A 17,829-nucleotide genomic window follows, 5' to 3' on the forward strand; every position below is an offset into this window, starting at 1 on the left:
TGGCACAATACTGAAAATGATCTATAATTTAGTGTTTTCTTGTCTTTCCTTCTCTTTAAAAAAAATATTGTCACCAGCCCAATAGTTCATATTCACACTGTTCTATTGATTTAAACAGTGTGCTTAGAGAAGATGTTGACTTATGGGGACAAGTGCCGTATTTTCTGGAGGAGCAGTAGAAATAGTAGTGGTGACCTCTGTGGATAGGCACTCTGAAGCACACCAGTACATAAGAAAGTCCTAGGCTGACAGACATCTGCGGGCCTGGAGAGCAGCTGGGACAGATTACAGCAAGCTCCAGGAAGGATTTTTTTTGCGGGGTGGGGGGTGGGAAGAAGGGAATGAACTTCATAGATTGTCTGGCAGGTTTGGTTGGAAAATATGTTGGTAGACAATTCCAGAATAAACACAAGTTATACGAAAAAGGAAATGTAATCTTAATATATTACTTTGCTATGTGTTATTTAAGAGAGCTAAAATTCTCATCTACCATAAGAGCAATATGTAAAACTAAAAACCAAGAGATAGGAGTATAAATATCTTATTTAGAAGTATGGAGAACACTCAAAGAAAGAGCTGGAAGTTTGAAGTAGGTTAAGGGGATATAGTGACTGCTCTTTTTTGTTATAAGCCTTTTCGTAATGCCTGCTAGTAGTACTAATTAGCATATATTACTTTTAGTTTAAGAGAGTGTAAGACCTAAAGCTTTTGCGTAAGAGACAGAATGATTACAGAATTTGAAACTATCATCTGAAAAATGAAATAGGACTGCTTATTGAAAAAGAAGATGTGGCGGGTGGAATAACTGTCTTCAAATATTTGAAGGAGCATAGACTGGAAGAGGAATTCTCTTTTTTCTGTTTGGCATCAGAGACAGAGACCCAGTAAGTGGCCACTACAAAGAAACAGCAATGTAAAGAACGTTCTAACAATTAGGTTATCCAGAAATGGAATGGACTGTTTTGTGAGCATAGAATTCAAAGGGTTAGATGACCATATCTGGAGATGTTTTTAGAGTGAATTGCCACAAAAGAAACACTTACTGTGGTTCAGGCATTCTGTTGTTAAATACTGACTTCAGTATTTAAAACAAGAAAAGACAAAACCAGCTATTCATATAACATGTTATAAGATTTGCTCATGTAAATTAAATGTATTGTTTTCTAAGTTTGTCATCATAGTCTTCATAGAATAAGCTTTTATCATTTGTGGTTTGCAAAATTAGGATTTAGGAAGATTTCTTTTTATTGGGACTACTGATCTATTTTGTCTTATTCCTATTATCTCCTCTTTACCTTTCTTTCCTGTTGTTTATTTTTCATATTCTGACTCTGGTTGAATTGGTCAAGTTTTCTTTGCTCGTTTTTCCTCTAGTGATTTTTAAATTATATGATTTAGTTGTTGACATTACATTTTTCACATGTTTAGGTTTATATTTTTTTAATGTATAGAAAAAGAGAGATTCAGTATCTTTATCCTTTTCCCAAGAAGAGAAAACCTTTAACATGCCTTTCTTCCTATCTCCTCCCAAACAAAAAGGTTGAGATAATCAGAGTTTTATTTCCAGATTTTTGTACATATTTTACAGTGATACTTAGATAACTATAATTTTTACTGATTTATTTGCTTGGCATATTTCTTGTTCTTACACCTTTCTGTTTCTTGAATCATTTTCCTTTTCTGTGTTGGAGTACCAACTCCAGTAATTTTTTTTTAACATCTTTATTGGAGTATAATTGCTTTACAATGGTGTGTTAGTTTCTGCTGTATCACAAAGTGAATCAGCTATATGTATACATATATCCCCATATCCCCTCCCTCTTGTGTCTCCCTCCCACTCTCCCTATCCCTCCCTTCTAGGTGGTCACAAAGCAGAGCTGATCTCCCTGTGCTATGCGGCTGCTTCCCACTAGCTATCTGTTTTACATTTGGTAGTGTATATATGTCCATGCCACTCTCTCACTTTGTCACAGCTTGCCCTTCCCCCTCCCCATATCCTCAAGTCCATTCTCTACATCTGCGTCTTTATTCCTGTCCTGCCCCTAGGTTCTTCAGAACCATTTTTTTTCTTTTTTAGAGTCCATATATATGTGTTAGCATATGGTATTTGTTTTTCTCTTTCTAGTAATTTTTGATATGTATTTTTATTATTTAGTTCTAATTGTTTACTTTCCATCTTGATTTCTTCGTTGACCCATGTATTATTTAGAATTATGTTGTTTAACTTACAAATATTTTGCGATTATGTAGTTATATTTTTGTATTGGTTCCGAGTTTAATTGTATTATAGTTAGAATGTACGCTTTGTATGATTTTCAGTCCTTTGAAATTTGTTGAGACCTGATTTATGGCCCAGCATTGTCTGTTCTAGTAAATGATCCATGTGCAATTTGGAAAAATGTGTAATTTGCAGTTGTTGGGTGTGGTGTTCTATATATGTCTATTGGAGTAAGTTGATTTGTTATTTGGTCAAATCTTCTATATATCCTTACCGATTTTTATCTTCCTTTTCTATCAGATACTGAGTTATGTTAAAATCTAATCATGATTGTGTATTTGACTAGTTTTTCCTTTAGTTCTGTCAACTTCTGCTATATGTATTTTGTCTTGTATTTTAATTTTTCCTATTGAACATTTACTAACGTAATTAGTGATATTTGGATTATCCATTATTTTCAATTTGTCCATCTGTTCTTTGTTCCTTCCTTTTTTTCCTTTATTCCTTCTGTTTTTAGTTATCAAACCATTCAAAATGTAGTGGCTTAAAACAATAACCTTGTGTTATCGCCCATAGTTTCTTGAGTATGGAATTAGGGAGTGGCTCAGCTAGGTAGATCTGGCCTAAGGTCTCTCCTCTGGGTGTTGCAGTCAAATGGTGGCTGTCTGGGATCATCTTCATTCACAGGTCCAGGAGGACTCACAACTGGGGTTCCTTCAGCAACTTTGTCCCATCTCTGTGGTCTCTCCAGAGTGGCAGCTTCAGGGCAGCCTTACAGCCTGGGCCCGAAGGCATGGCTGCAAAGAGGAAGATCCAGGAGGAAATTCTGGCACCCTTTCTAGCTTCAGAAGTCAGACAACACCACTTTTGCTGTATTTTATTAAATCTGCCCATATTCAAGGGGAGAGGAATATGTTTTTCTCTAGAAGTTTTTTAGGATGAGATTTATCCTTCTTACCTCTTTCACACTTTCCATCTCCCCATCCTTTTGTTCTGCTCTGTTTGGGTGGGTTCAGTATATTGGTTCACTAACCTGCTTTTTTCAGCTATATCCATTTTTCTCTTCAGCCCATCTACTGAATTTTTTTTGATGCTCATATTTTTATTTTCTAGGTCTCCAAAGTGTCTTTTACGTAGATTTAATAACTTCACAGGTTTCTTTAAGAATATTACATTTATTTTACAGCGTTTTATAGGCCCTCTTAACTCTGTTTTCTTTGGTTTTTGTTCTTCTGTTTGTTGAATTTATTGCCTCTGTCAAGTTGTTTTCCTCAAATCTGTGATTAATTGTCTGCTCTTTTTGAGAATCCCTACTGGCCTCTTCTATTTACAGGAGCTTACCTTCTTTCATTTGGGAAAGGGTAGGAAGTGCTATTGGGCTGAGTATACCTGGTTTTAGAGTGTGAAGACTAATATATAAACTTCATTTATAAGTACATTATGTCTGATCACTTTATCCCTGTATACATCCTCTCCCCAAAATACTAATCTTGAGAAGAATAAGAGGAGAAGGTATCAAGGAAGATTTTCTCTCAATGAGATAATGTGATTTTCTGTTACAAACACAGTTGATGTTGCATTATGATGTACTATGAGGAATGTTGTTCTTTATTTTAGAAACTTAAGTCTTACCATCATTTGCATATTTATTCACCACCATCCCCACCCATCCCCAACATGTTGTGGTCAGTTGTCACATTTAAAATATTCACAGCTTCTATAAATATTTAAATATAACCAACAGTATAACTGCTTGTTAAGCTTCAGTGTTCCTTAATGTAAAAAATTTTTTCTCCAAAATTTCTTGTCATAACTAAATTTCCTTTAATGAATTTTGTTGCATAGGTTCAGTTGTGCAGGAGAAACTATTTCATCTTTTAATTAGTTTAAATATTTAAAAACAGAAACAACAAAGTTGGGGTCTATATGCATCACAAGGAAATCAAGTTATGTTATTTTATGAAATTTAGAAGTAGTTTTGCTGAAGTTCGAAGAGTGAAAAAAATGTTATAACTTGGGCCATAGTGTTAGGGATTCAAGATTGACTTAAAATGTAAACATAGTGTAATGTTTATTCTTGTCCTCCTTATTTGTCAGGGAATCTTAACCAGAGTGAGAAATTTTCTGGTGCTGTGTTGGGAGTGCACGGCACAAGAGATTTCCATAAAAAGGCATGGGATTTGCTTGGAAGAACATAGTAGTTTTCTAACTTGGCAGTAATGAGTTAGAACTAACCCCCTTTAAAAAGAAAATATTAGTCTACATTATTCTTCATTGGGTATTTGTATGTGTTTTCTTATCTGAGCTATATTATTCTTGTATCTGCATTTGTGCATATGTATATACATTTATAATCCATGGTACTTGTTAGGTATAAAGAAAATAATTTTCTATGCATACAGTATGTATGAAAAATGACTTTGGAAGTCGACTCTCTTACCCCTCGAGTTGAGGAACAGGGGACAAATATTTTGTTCTTACAGAGTACCCAAAATAATTTGGCAATATCTGAGTGCTTTTCCCCAAATTCTATTGCCCTAGGAGGCAATTTGGGGAGCATAAATGAGCCTTACTACATTAGGATTCCCTCTCGAAAGGTACACGTTTTTGGAGGAGAGAGGTGATGAATTCACATCTCGTTAAAATGACAGCAATCCCCAGACTACGAATCACTGGGGGCCTCGAAAGGGGGTTACGGATATGGGGATCTGTCTGGTTGAAATACATGCTCTTGTGTTTAATAGCTTTTTTTTCCCCATAGAAATGAAAGAATTATTTGATACAGATAGAGGTATAGGATTACTAGTATCCAGCACAAACCTCTCCTACCTCACTTTTTCCTCAGGTTTCCTGTCCATCTATGTAGTAAAATGTGGTTGTTTCTCAGCGCTCAGTTCTTAGCTTTCTTCTGTTTCCACTGAATAAATACATTCTCTTTGGTTGATCTCATCTGCTACTATGGTTTCAACTACAACCATCTGCTATGATTTCAACTACTACCATCTTTTATAACATCAACTCCTAAGTCGTACCAACCCATTGGTTTCTACTGAGCTTCCAGACTTGGATTTTTAAATATCTATCAGATATCTACCTGCTTTTGCCATAGGAATCTCACACTTAATTTTTGGCAGAAAGCATTAACTTTCTTTTTAAACCTTCTTTTTATATTTCCAGTCTTAATTGGAGGTATGCCACCAGCCACCTAATTTGCCCAAGGTAGATATCTAAGAGTTATCCTTGACTGTTCTTCATTCCCCTTAATAATAACCTCTAGTCAGCTACGGAGTCTTTTGTCAGTTTTACCTTCAGTAAACCACTGCCCCCTCTTCAGCCCTAGTGCTACTATACAGGCCTCTGTCATTTTCCACCTGAGCTATTACAGTAGCTTCCTAACTGTTCTCCCTGCCCCTCTAGTCTCTCTTTCCTTCAGTCTATATTGTATACTGTTATCAGTTATCTTTCCAGAATATATTATATAACTTTAAAAAAAATCATTGTTCCCAATTCATCACACCACCACCACCCCACTCCCTCTGCCACTTTCCCCCCTTGGTATCCATACGTTTGTTCTCTACATCTGTGATGATGAATTGGGAGATTGGGATTGACATATATACACTAATATGTATAAAATAGATAACTAATAAGAACCTGCTGTTTAAAAAAATAAATAAAATAAAATTCAAATATTAAAAAAAGGAAAGTAATAAAACTTGACTTTTACAAAAAGAAATCATTGTTTACTCCTCATTGCTTACTAGATAAAAAGTAAACTCCTTAATTTGGCAAATGCCTTTGCAAGCATAACCCAGTCTCCATACCCGGCTTCATTTTCCATACCTTACTTTTAAACCCTGTGTTTTACCCATGCTGAGCTATGTGGTATTCCCTAAATCTTCTGTATTTAATAATTTGGAGTATTTACTCAAGCTGTTCCTCTGCTTAGCATGCCCTTTCCTACACACCTATAACATTCCTCTTCAGTTTTTCACTTATCTTTTATGTAACTTCCATTAAAAAGCTATCCTGTATTTATTTATAAGTATTTATTTCTTATTGGATGCTACTGTAAATGGTATTTTAAAATTTTTATTTCCAGTTCTTTTCCAGTATATGGAAATACAATTGCTTTTTTTTGTATCAGTCTTTTATCCTGAAGCCACTTATTAGTCTGGTAGCTTTTTTGTATATTCCTTAGGATTTTCTACATACAGGATCATGTCATCTACGAAAAAAGTTTCACTTCTTCCTTTTGCATAGGCTAGAACCTACTATACATAGCTTAGTACAGTGTTGAACAGAAGCAGTAAGAGTGGTCATATTGGTAGAAGAAAAAGAAAAACCATGTAATATCAATAGATGCAGGAGAAGTATTTGAAAAAAATCTAACATCCATTCCTGAGAACCCATATAAACAAAAGCTCTTAAGAGTGTAAAGAAGACCTGAAACCAAAAAGTTTGAGAACAGTCTGACTAGAGTAACCTAAAATGCTAACTGCTTAGAATACGTAGGGATTCATAATTTAGGGTCCCCAGCACTTGTATAGCGGTGGGGGGTGGGGGGGGAGATACATCTTGATTGATTGATTGATTGGCTTGTCCAAAAAGTTTGTTCATTGTTTTCCATAAGATGGCTCTAGTAGCACTTAGTTGTCTTTAACTTCATTTGAAACAATTTTGTTAGATTGTATTGTGACAACTGTCATATCAACGTGCATTTTTAAAAAAGACATCAAAATTGGTGAATTTTTGTGTAGCCATTTTAATATTGAAGGTAGAAGGAAAACAACATTTTTGGCATGTTATGCTTTATTATTTGAAGAAAGGTAAAAACGCAACTGAAACGCAAAAAAAGATTTGTGCAGTATATGGAGAAGGTGCTGTGACTGATCAAACGTGTCGAAAGTGGTTTGTGAAGTTTTGTGCTGGAGATTTCTCGCTGGACGATGCTACACGGTCAGGTAGGCCAGTTGAAGTTGATAGCGATCGAATCAAGACATTAATTGAGAACAGTCAATGTTCTAACACGTGAGAGATAGCCAACATACTGAAAATATCCAAATCAAGTGTTAAAAATCATTTGCACCAGCTTGGTTATGTTAATCGCTTTGATGTTTGGGTTCCACATAAGTTGAGCAAAAAAAACCTTCTTGACAGTATTTATTTCCACATGTGATTCTCTACTTAACGAAAACGTTCCGTTATTTAAAACAAATTGTGACGGGCGATGAAAAGTGGATACTGTACAATAATGTGGAACAGAAGAGATCGCGGGGCAAGCGAAATGAACCACCACCAACCACACCAAAGGCTGGTCTTCATCCAAAGAAGGTGATGTTGGGTATATGGTGGGATTGGAAGGGAGTCCTCTATTATGAGCTCCTTCCAGAAAGCCAGAGGATTAATTCCCACAAGAACTGCTCGCAGTTAAATCAAATGAAAGCAGCACTCGACAATAAGCATCCGGAATTAATCAACAGAAAACGCATAATCTTCCATCAGGATAACGCAAGACCGCGTGTTTCTTAGATGACCAGGCAAAAACTGTTACAGCTCGGCTGGGAAGTTATGATTCATCCGCTATATTCACCAGACATTGCACCTTCACATTTCCATTTATTTAGGTCTTTACAAAATTCTCTTAATGGAAAAAATTTCAATTCCCTGGAAGACTGTAATAGGTACCTGGAACAGTTCTTTGCTCAAAAAGATAAAAAGTTTTGGGAAGATGGAATTACGAAGTTGCCTGAAAAATGGCAAAAGGTAGTGAAACAAAACAGTGAATACATTCATTGTTCAATAAAGTTCTTGGTGAAAATGAAAAATGTATCTTTTATTTTTGCCTGAAAACCGAAGGAACTTTTTGGCCAACCCTATATTTATTGGCCCGGCCCCACAGTTTGTGGGATGTGCCCCCTGCATTGGAAGTGCTGAGTTCCAACCCCAGGACCGCCAGGGAATTCCCAAGATACTTTTTTTTTAACTAACCTCTAAATGAAATTGAGTATTTGTTTCTATTTTGAATGCAGGCAACGTACCACAGTGGTAATATAAGCACCAACTGTGACTTTGTCATCAATAAATGTTACTTTTAACTTTTCCTGTATTTGTTTGTTTCTTGAGGGCAACATATAATTAGGTCTTGCCTTTGAATTTGAATGTTGGATATTAGAATAGATGATTTAACATTTAATGTAATGATGTGGTTGCCTTTTAATTCTATCCTATTTGTTTTGTATTTCTCCCATCTTTTCTTTGTTCTTTTCTGCTCGTTTGTATTTTTCCTGCTATTTTGTGGATGAGTTGATTTTTGTTTTTTTTTTTTAGTATTCCATTTTATCTCAGCTACTGGCTTATTAGCTATGCCTCTTCTCCCCCATCCCCCCCCACCCCCGTGGTTGCTTTAGGATATACAGTATGCATCTTTAACATATAATTATTTACCTTCAAACAATATACTACTCCAGATATAACGTAAGAACCTTGAACATTATACTTCCAGTTCCCTTCCCTTTCTTGTGCTGTTATTGTAATATATTTTACTTCTACATATGTTGTAAACCCTGTGGTACATTGTTATTTTTGCTTTAAGAGGCCAAAAAAGTCTTGTAGATTTACTCTCACCATTTCTGGTACTTTTTATTTCTTTAGTAATGTCATTTCTTTTTCTTTTTCTTTTTTAAAATTAATTAATTAATTTATTTATTTATTTATGGCTGCGTTGGGTGTTTGTTGCTGCGCACGGGCTTTCTCTAGTTGTGGAACGTGGGGGCTACTCTTCATTGTGTACTGACTTCTCATTGCAGTGGCTTCTCTTGTTGCAGAGCACGGGCTCTAGGCACGCAGCCTTCAGTAGTTGTGGCACACAGGCTCAGCAGTTGTGGTGCACGGGCTTAGTTGCTTCACGGCATGTGGGATCTTCCTGGACCAGGGCTCGAACCCGTGTACCCTGCATAGGCAGGTGGATTCTTAACCACTGTGCCACCAGGGACGCCCCAATTGTCATTTCTTTATGTAGATCCACATTTCCATTGTTATCATTTTCTTCCACCTGAAGAATTTTTTTGCTTTTTTTAAGTGCAGGCTGGTGAACTTTTTTCTTCCCCCAGCTTTTCTTTCTTTTTTTGGATCTGAAAAAAAAAATTATTTCACTTTCATTTTTGAAGGATATATTCATTGTATTTAGCATTCTAGGTTGACCATATTTTTCTTTAAGCATTTGGAAGATGTATTTTCTTCTGTCTTGCATAGCTTCTTGAGAAAGTCTACATATTTTCTTAACTTTGTTTCTCTGTAGCTAAACTTTTTCCTTTGGCTTCTTGTAAGATTTTCTCTTTTTGACAGCTCTTCAGGAATTTGATTATTGTGCCTTGTGCTTTTCTTTGTATTTATACTAAGGAGAGGGCTCATTGAGTTTCTTGGATCTGTGGATTTATAGTTTTTATCAAATTTTGAAAGTATTTTATTATTTATTTTATTATTCAAACCCCCCCCACCCCATTCCAGTTACACACATATACTTGATAGCTGTGGTTTTCCTCTTCTTTCTTCTTTTATTCTTCTTCTTCCTTTTCTTTTCTCTCTCCCTCCCCTTCCATCTCCCCACTCTTTACCCTCCTCCTCATCAACTTTTTTCTATCTTCATCTCAGTTCCTCTGAAATTTCCTTCTGCAATATTTAATATAATGTTAATCCCATCTGGTTATATTTCCATTTCAGATACTGTTTTTGAACACTAGAAGTTCATTTTGGTTCTTTTATGTCTACTGTTTCTCTCCTCATATTTTCCTTAAATCCTTGAGCATATTTATCATAGTAGTTTTAGAGTCCTCATTGGCTAATTCCATTATCTCACTTCTGGGACTGTTTCAGTTGACTCATTCCACCCTAGTTTCAGGTCATATTTTCTTTCTTTCTCACGTGTCTATTAATTTTTATTGGATGCTGTGGACGTTGAAAATTTTATATTGTTGAATGGTGGAATTTTTTTTTCTTTAAAAAAATCTTGGACTTGCTCTGACAGGCAGTTGTTATCTGTGGATTGACTCAATCCTTTTGAGGCTTATTTTTAAGCCTTTTTAGGAAGCATGTAGAGTACTTTTTACTCTAGGGTTTGTTTACTCTTGTACTAAGTATGAATATTCTGGGGTTTCAAGTGAATTGCCTATTTTTCAACAAAGAAGACTCTTCTGGTCAGAATGTCAATATTTCCCAGCACTCTGGGAATTGCTCAGCTTACAGATTCCTATTTATTCTTTGCCTTACCTCATGGAGTTTCATCCTGCATGCCTGGCTTAGTGTTTGGCCGCAGACTCAGGTGGACCCCTGTGCAGATTTCTGGAGTTTTCTGTGCATAACTCCCACTTCTCTGGTAACTTCTCCGCTTGAGTTTTTTCTGCCTGCATCACAATCTGAAAGTACCTCTAGGCAGAAAGCCAGGGCAGGTGTAGGTCTCACTTCATTTCCTTCCCATCTCTCAGAGATCCCAGTGCTATACTGCTTATTGTCCAATGACGTCTGCAAACAGTTGTTTCACATATTTTGTTTGGTGTTTTAGCTGTTTATTGTGGGATGGAAAGTTCATTCCTATTTACACCATCATGGCCATTGGAAATTCTTTTGTATCTTTTTAAGATAATCATGGAGATAAAAAATAAAGTTTATATTTCTTCCCCCCCATCCCAGCAATTTGGGCGTTATGAAGTAAACCAGCAGTACCTACCTACAGAGTTTTAACAATTTCATCTACATTTTCCCATTTGTATCATAATAATATTTGAGGTAACAGTTTATGTGGTTCACCAATAATACAATAATGAGCAAAACAGTATAGAATTACATATGATATTTTAAGCAAATAAAATAGCATTTTCATTATATTAAAGCTCATGAGTGAACTTTTCAAAAAAGTATGTAAGTTGAAGTGATAGCTTCGTAAAGAGTCGGGCTTGTGATTATAGTTATAACTACTAGTTTTATTCATCTTATTTTCTGATCAAATACAAAGTAACATGAACAGGCTAATGATTGATGACTAGTCAAAGATAATCTGTAATGAATTAAAATGCCTGGCAGTGGTCCTATAAATTTATATTAAAATATACATGGTTTTGTTGTATAGCCTCTGTCTTCCTCTTGATAGTTTTAAGGGAAAAAACAAAAACAAAATCTCATGTTATTTCACATAACAGTTTTACATTCTTAGGCTATCCTTAGCATGTTTATTAATCTTTGTTTTTTTTTGTTTTTTTTTTTTTTCCAGATTGTCAGTATTTAAAAAGACCACATCATGCGTGAGTACAAGCTAGTGGTCCTTGGTTCAGGAGGCGTGGGGAAGTCTGCTCTGGTAAGTTAGCCACCTAACTATAATTAATTAATATAATACAAGAAGAATGGTGATATTTTCTTGCTTTACAACTTCTAGTCACTCAAGAGAAAAGGTGGCAGTATTTTTTATATGCCTAATATCTGGCCTACCAGGGTACAAGGACTCATTCAGTAACCATGAATGTGTAGTTTTATAATGGTGGCTCATTCATTCTTTGATTTATCAAATATTTATTGGCTACCTGTTTTATGTTAAGCACTAGTGTTTGTGATTCAAAGAGGAATAAAATTGTTTTCATTGTTAAGGAACTTACATTCTAGTGTGGGAGACTGATTATTACAAGTACCAGTGGAGTAAGTCCTACCCTACCCCCATCCCAGACTTAAGTGGAATAAAGGTCATTTTTTTGTACACATGCTGTATTTATTTAGTAAGTGTTCATTGAGCTTCTATAATGTCAGACTCTAAAGTTACAACAGTGAACAAAAACAGTCACAGTCTCCCTCACAGAGCTTACATTATAGTGGGGGAGATGTAATAAATACACAATTAATCAAAGAACTACTTGATTATAATTGTGAGAGAGATACTTTGAAAGAAAAGTATATATTGTTAAGAGACCCCTATGACAAGGGAACCTAAATTAGCATTTGAACAACTGAGAAGGGTCACAGTTGCTGGGATAGGAGTGAACCGGGAAGAAAGTAGAGGGAAATGAGGTGAGAGATAAGCAGGGGCCAGATCATGACTTGAAGACCATGTAAGAACTTGGAATTTATTCCTAATGACAATGAGAAGCTGTTGAGGGTAGGGTTTTTGGAGGGTGGTGGTGGTGACAGAACTGGATATATGTTTTAAAGAGAGCACTTTGTTCTATAAAGAGTAATTTAGAAGACAGGCAGAGAAGATGTGGGAAACAAGTTGGGAGTTAATGCAATACACCACATTATTGTTTGTGGAAGCTTATATTAGCAGTGAAGAAGAGAAAAGTAGATGTTTTGAGAGTTAAATAGGAGGTAGAATTGACAATTAACTTAGTGCTGGATTGATATGGGGACTAGGAGAGAAGGAGCTGTCGAGGGTGACTCCCAAATTTCACAGTTGAGCTACTGATTTTATGAATGGACCATTAAAGAAGTAGAAGGAAAGCACTGGAGAATGAGCAGATTTGAGAGTGAAAATCAAGAGTCATGTCAAATGTCATGTGCTTGTGAGATGTTCGAGTAAATACAACAAATAAAGAATCAGATCCTCAAGATAATAGCTTAAAAGAGAGACTTGTGGTATGATTTGGGTTGCCATGAATATATCTATGGTATTTATTTCATGGGAATTACGTTACTGTTAGGAGTGTAATTTAGTACCTCTGTGGTGAATGTTTGCGAGTATCTGTTATTTTATTATTATTATTATTTTTTTATTTGTTAACATCTTTATTAAAGTATAATTGCTTTACAATGGTGTGTCAGTTTCTGCTTTATAACAGAGTGAATCAGTTATACATATACATATGTCCCCATAGCTCTTCCCTCTTGGTATCTGTTATTTTAAATGCATGTAACTTTCAATTCAGCAAGTCCCTTTCTGGAAATGTATCCCACACATAAGTTCACATATACAAAATGACATGGTCAAGGATGTCTATTACAACATTCTTTACAGTGGCAAGAGTTTGGAAACAACCTAAATGTCTACCAGTAGGGGCTAAATAAGTTTTTAATACGTATTTTGAGTAGAATACTATAAACCATTAAAAAGAATGCAGCAGCTCTGTATATACTGATAATTAATGATATCTAAGCTGTATTACTTAGGAGGAAAAAGATACCAAGCAGTGTAGAGTACCATATGTGTTTTATAAGAAAGGAAGAATGAGGGGGGAGATATTATAAAAGAACAGAGGCTATTTTTGCAAGGTTCAATAAGCTACAGATAACAAGTCAATTACTTCCTTGGGAGTGGAATTGGAAAAGGTGGTAAATAGAATTAGTTACCATTACATATGTTTTTGTGTCTTTTGCATTTTGTCCTATGTCCATGAATTACCTTTTAAAAATAAATAAATTAATTAAAAATCCATAGGAGTTAACGAGGTTGTCTAGGGAGAGACTAGAGAGAGAAGAGAACTCAGGACTGGGCTCTGAGTACCTCTCAACCTTTAAAGAGTAGGTAGGATTGGAGGATCCAGCATAGAAGAATGTATCTTGTACTTGAATGTAAATAATGTACCTTTACTTGACTGCTCAGAAGTCGTAGCAGAGTAGCTGGATGTGATAAAAGCAGCTTCAGTAAGGTGATGATGCCATAACCATCCTGGGGTGGGTTGAAGAGTAAATGAGAGCTGAGGAAATGGAACCACCATTATAGATAGTTGAAGAAGTTTACTATATTCAAATTAATCTATTTAATTCAAGCTAAAATAGTGTATAAAATATTCCTCTGGCTAATTGGAGTGTGAATGACCTCAGTCCACATTCTTACCCTTGCTTTTAGGCAGTGATGTACCAGACCCCGTTCTAAAGCTATCTAGGAAATATTTCACAACCATCTTCTGTACTTCTTTTCATTTACTGAATGGTAAAATACCTAGTTTCCCGTCTTTGCTTATAGAAATTGTAGAGATAAAAGTAGATGATCTGAAAAAGATGAGTAGGTGATGTTTCCCTGTGCAAAGAGTAAGGCTTTGGAATCAGGAAGGCGTATGTTTGAATCTCAGCTGGCAAATCAGAAAAATACCTACTTCTGGGGTGAATATGAAATTTGAATGTGATTATAAATTTAATAAACTCGAAAAATTTTAATTCCCTCTTCTGTTTTCCCCCACAATTAGAAAGACTGTTTCAAGACTTTAAATTTACAACCTTTTGTCTCTCTCCTTTGAGGGTATGAGATAAAGCTTGCTATAGATACATAGAGGGGTAATAGGAGTTTTAATACTGATGAATTTTCACATTTTAGTAAATTAGAATCCATGTCCTTATTTGTATCTTCATTGTATTTTAAAACTTAATATAATAATTATTTTAACAGTGTAATGTCAGCAGCAGCATTGCTGACAGTTTTTAACATGACCACCTTTCATAAGTGTACTCTTAATTATGAATGTATCCTTATATTGAAAAATAATGACACTTCACATTTGCACGTTTACCCAGAGTTTTCATATAATTACATTTAACCTTTACCACTTTGCGAAGTTAAGTAACATTTAAGAAGGGCTGATTTTTCTTTTAAGTCCTTAACTTTTGTCTGCTTTTTTTAAATTTCTAGACAGTTCAATTTGTTCAGGGAATTTTTGTTGAAAAATATGACCCAACGATAGAAGATTCCTACAGAAAGGTAAAATATGAAACTTTCATACACATGCTTACAAGTAGTTTCTTATGACTTTAAAACTTGATCCACGGAATTGCTTTTCTGAAAATAGTTTTGAGAAATGATACAGATGTTCTGTATTTGTTTTTAAAAGTTTCACCAAGACAAAATACTTTTCGTGGAACACTGCTTATTAGCTATAGAGAACTCCATGTTCTGTTACTAATTAGTAATCTGTTCTTTAATGTACACATTTTCCTGGTGGGAATTCTTTTAATGTAGAAAAATTGCATATAAATAGGTATATTTTTGATTACTCTTTGTGAACTAAAATTAAGAACACTTTATGCTTGAAGTTATACAGTAACTGAAAGTTATTTTTGTTTAGTTGTATAATAACCTTAAAAATATTTCATCTTTAAACTGTAAAAAGTTAAAGAGTTGGATTCTGTATAATACTATCAGGGTGGATACATGACATTGTACATTTGTCCCAACCCATAGAAAGTGTAACACCAAGAGTAAAACTGCTAACTGTGGACTTTGCATGATAATGATGTGTTGATACAGGAAGGTTCATTGATTCTCACAAATGTACCGCTCTGATGCAGGATGCTGATAGTCGGGGAGGCTAGCAGGGAGCAGGAAAAGGGTGTATGGGAACTCCGTACTTTCTGCTCAGTGTTGCTGTGAACCAAAAGCTGCTTTCTAAAAAATAAAGCTTATTTAAAAGGAAAAAAAAATTTAATAGTTGGTCTTGACAAAAAATACTATTTTATTTAACTATAAGACTAGCTAGAATTGTGGAGAATTTTCATGATTTTATTTCCCAGGTATGTTATGGGGGGGAAGAGACAGTGTTGTAAGAAAGCCTAGTAACCAACGATATACTCCACTGCCCCCAAAAAAGATTAACCTTCCTTTCAACAAATAAGAAAGGATTGCTTTGGTAGATGTTTTAGAATTTACCTTTAAATAGTGCTATAACTTTGGCTGAATTAAGTTCATCAACCCTACTGGCAGAGCAGTTTCATTATCTGTAAATTGGAAACAAAATTGTGATATATATTGAGAAACTACAGACCTAATTCATTGTTCATTGAACATGCCCATTCACAGATTGTGCAGGTGATTATCACATTTGCCCCATAAGTGGTTGACAGTGAGTTTGTAGATCCACCTGTGGTGCTCCTCATCAATTCCTGATCTGACACAGAAGCAGAGTTTAAAATAGTCCTTAGGTTAATAGGTTTATTTTTAGAAGACCATGTTGCATTACTGAAATTTCCCCCAAATAAGTTGCTGGTTAAAGCTTTAACTACAAACGGAGATCTGTACCTTGAATGCTGAAGCACTTTTCTTAATCCCTTCTTTATTAAAAATTTGCCTCACAGCTAATAGTTGATACTTTCTTTAGGCCAACATTCTCTTCTATAAAGCCCTGGGAAAGTAGAATTCAGTATATGAAATTTCACCTTATACACACAGCTTTTCCAAAGAAGTACCTTATTTTAAAGTCTTGAGAACTATATGGGTTCAGTGTTATTGTGTTCCCTTTATCTCTTAAATTAAAAATTTCCTTTGTATTAAATTTGGGGCATATTTTAGTAAAACTTTGACAACTTGAATCTGGTAAGTTGGCAAAGTTTTCTTTAACCCCAGATATTGGCTGTGTTTTGAGCTGCTTAATACTTTTGTGCTTTGTTTTGAAGATAATATAAATATACATACTTTATACATTTTTTTCCCCTGTTAGAACTATACCTGTTTGTTGCAGTTTTTCTTAAATTGCAGAACATGACCATTGGCTTCTAATAATAACAAAAATCATTACTCAAGAGTTCATAGTGGTCAGAAAAATATCTAAACTCAGGATTAACAGTCCTAGCTTCTGTATTATTAATAGAATGTGTTTGAGACCTCCTGTTCTTTACTGTAGTACCAAGTTGGTCTCCACCAATACAGCAAACTGCTAGAGAAAGGCTTTGTAGTTGTTAATAAGGACTTTGAGTGAAGAGGTGGGAGGAAAACAGACTGACATTTTGATGTTACTTTTTCATCCCCCTCCACCCCCACCCCCCCCCCGCCCCGACCCTAACAGCAAGTTGAAGTAGACTGCCAACAGTGTATGCTCGAAATCCTGGATACAGCAGGAACAGTAAGGATGTTTTCTCTTTTTTTTTTGGCGGGGGGGACAGATTTTCATTTGTGAACAGTTTTTGGTCACCTGAATGATTCCTGTGAGTAAAAGCATTTGTTCTGATTAAGAACGTTAAGTCTCTAAATGTAGGGCTTCTTAAATTTTCTTATGTGCGTGAAACTATCTATGATGTACTTAATGCCCACATATCACTACTAAATTGTATGTTGCGTTCACCTACAGAATCTGTGTATTGAGTTTCTTTTCCCTGTATTGAGGTAAGGATTATGCTCTTAGTGCTTTAAACAAACAAACAAAAGGAAAGTATTTTAAATACAGAATTTTAGTTAAAATAGATATTTCTCTGGGTTTAAATAAGACTTTTTTTTTTAATTTGTTGTATTTTATTTATTTATTTATTTATGGCTGTGTTGGGTCTTCGTTTCTGTGCAAGGGCTTTCTCTAGTTGCGGCAAGCGGGGACCACTCTTCATCGCGGTGCGCAGGCCTCTCACTGTCGCGGCCTCTCTTGTTGTGGAGCACAGGCTCCAGACGCACAGGCTCAGTAGTTGTGGCCCATGGGCCTAGTTGCTCCGCGGCATGTGGGATCCTCCCAGACCAGGGCTCGAACCCGTGTCCCCTGCATTGGCAGGCAGAGTCTCAACCACTGCGCCACCAGGGAAGCCCCAAGACTAACTCTTGACACCATGGTCATTCATTTATTTAAAAAACTTTTTTTGCTTTTTAATAGTATTTTAACATCTCAAGGGACTGGTGACAGATACGTGTGTTCTGACAAAAATCTTTAGGATTATTTTGAGCCTCA

The 17,829-nt window shown here is 35.5% G+C and overlaps 1 protein-coding gene across 6 annotated transcripts in view; it reads left to right on the forward strand.

Annotated features, from left to right (window-relative positions):
• Positions 1 to 17,829, forward strand: part of RAP1A (RAP1A, member of RAS oncogene family) — a 77,264-nt gene that overhangs the window by 43,245 nt on the left and 16,190 nt on the right. For all 6 annotated transcript variants that reach the window (XM_068540487.1, XM_068540488.1, XM_068540491.1 and 3 more), the window contains 3 exons: positions 11,484 to 11,567; positions 14,820 to 14,888; positions 16,966 to 17,022. In XM_068540487.1, the coding sequence (XP_068396588.1) occupies positions 11,511 to 11,567; positions 14,820 to 14,888; positions 16,966 to 17,022 (183 nt within the window). In that variant the 5' untranslated portion in view covers positions 11,484 to 11,510. The remainder of the gene's footprint in view (positions 1 to 11,483; positions 11,568 to 14,819; positions 14,889 to 16,965; positions 17,023 to 17,829) is intronic.

This window comes from Eschrichtius robustus, chromosome 3 (genome assembly GCF_028021215.1).
Source record: "Eschrichtius robustus isolate mEscRob2 chromosome 3, mEscRob2.pri, whole genome shotgun sequence".
NCBI classification, from domain to species: domain Eukaryota; kingdom Metazoa; phylum Chordata; class Mammalia; order Artiodactyla; family Eschrichtiidae; genus Eschrichtius; species Eschrichtius robustus.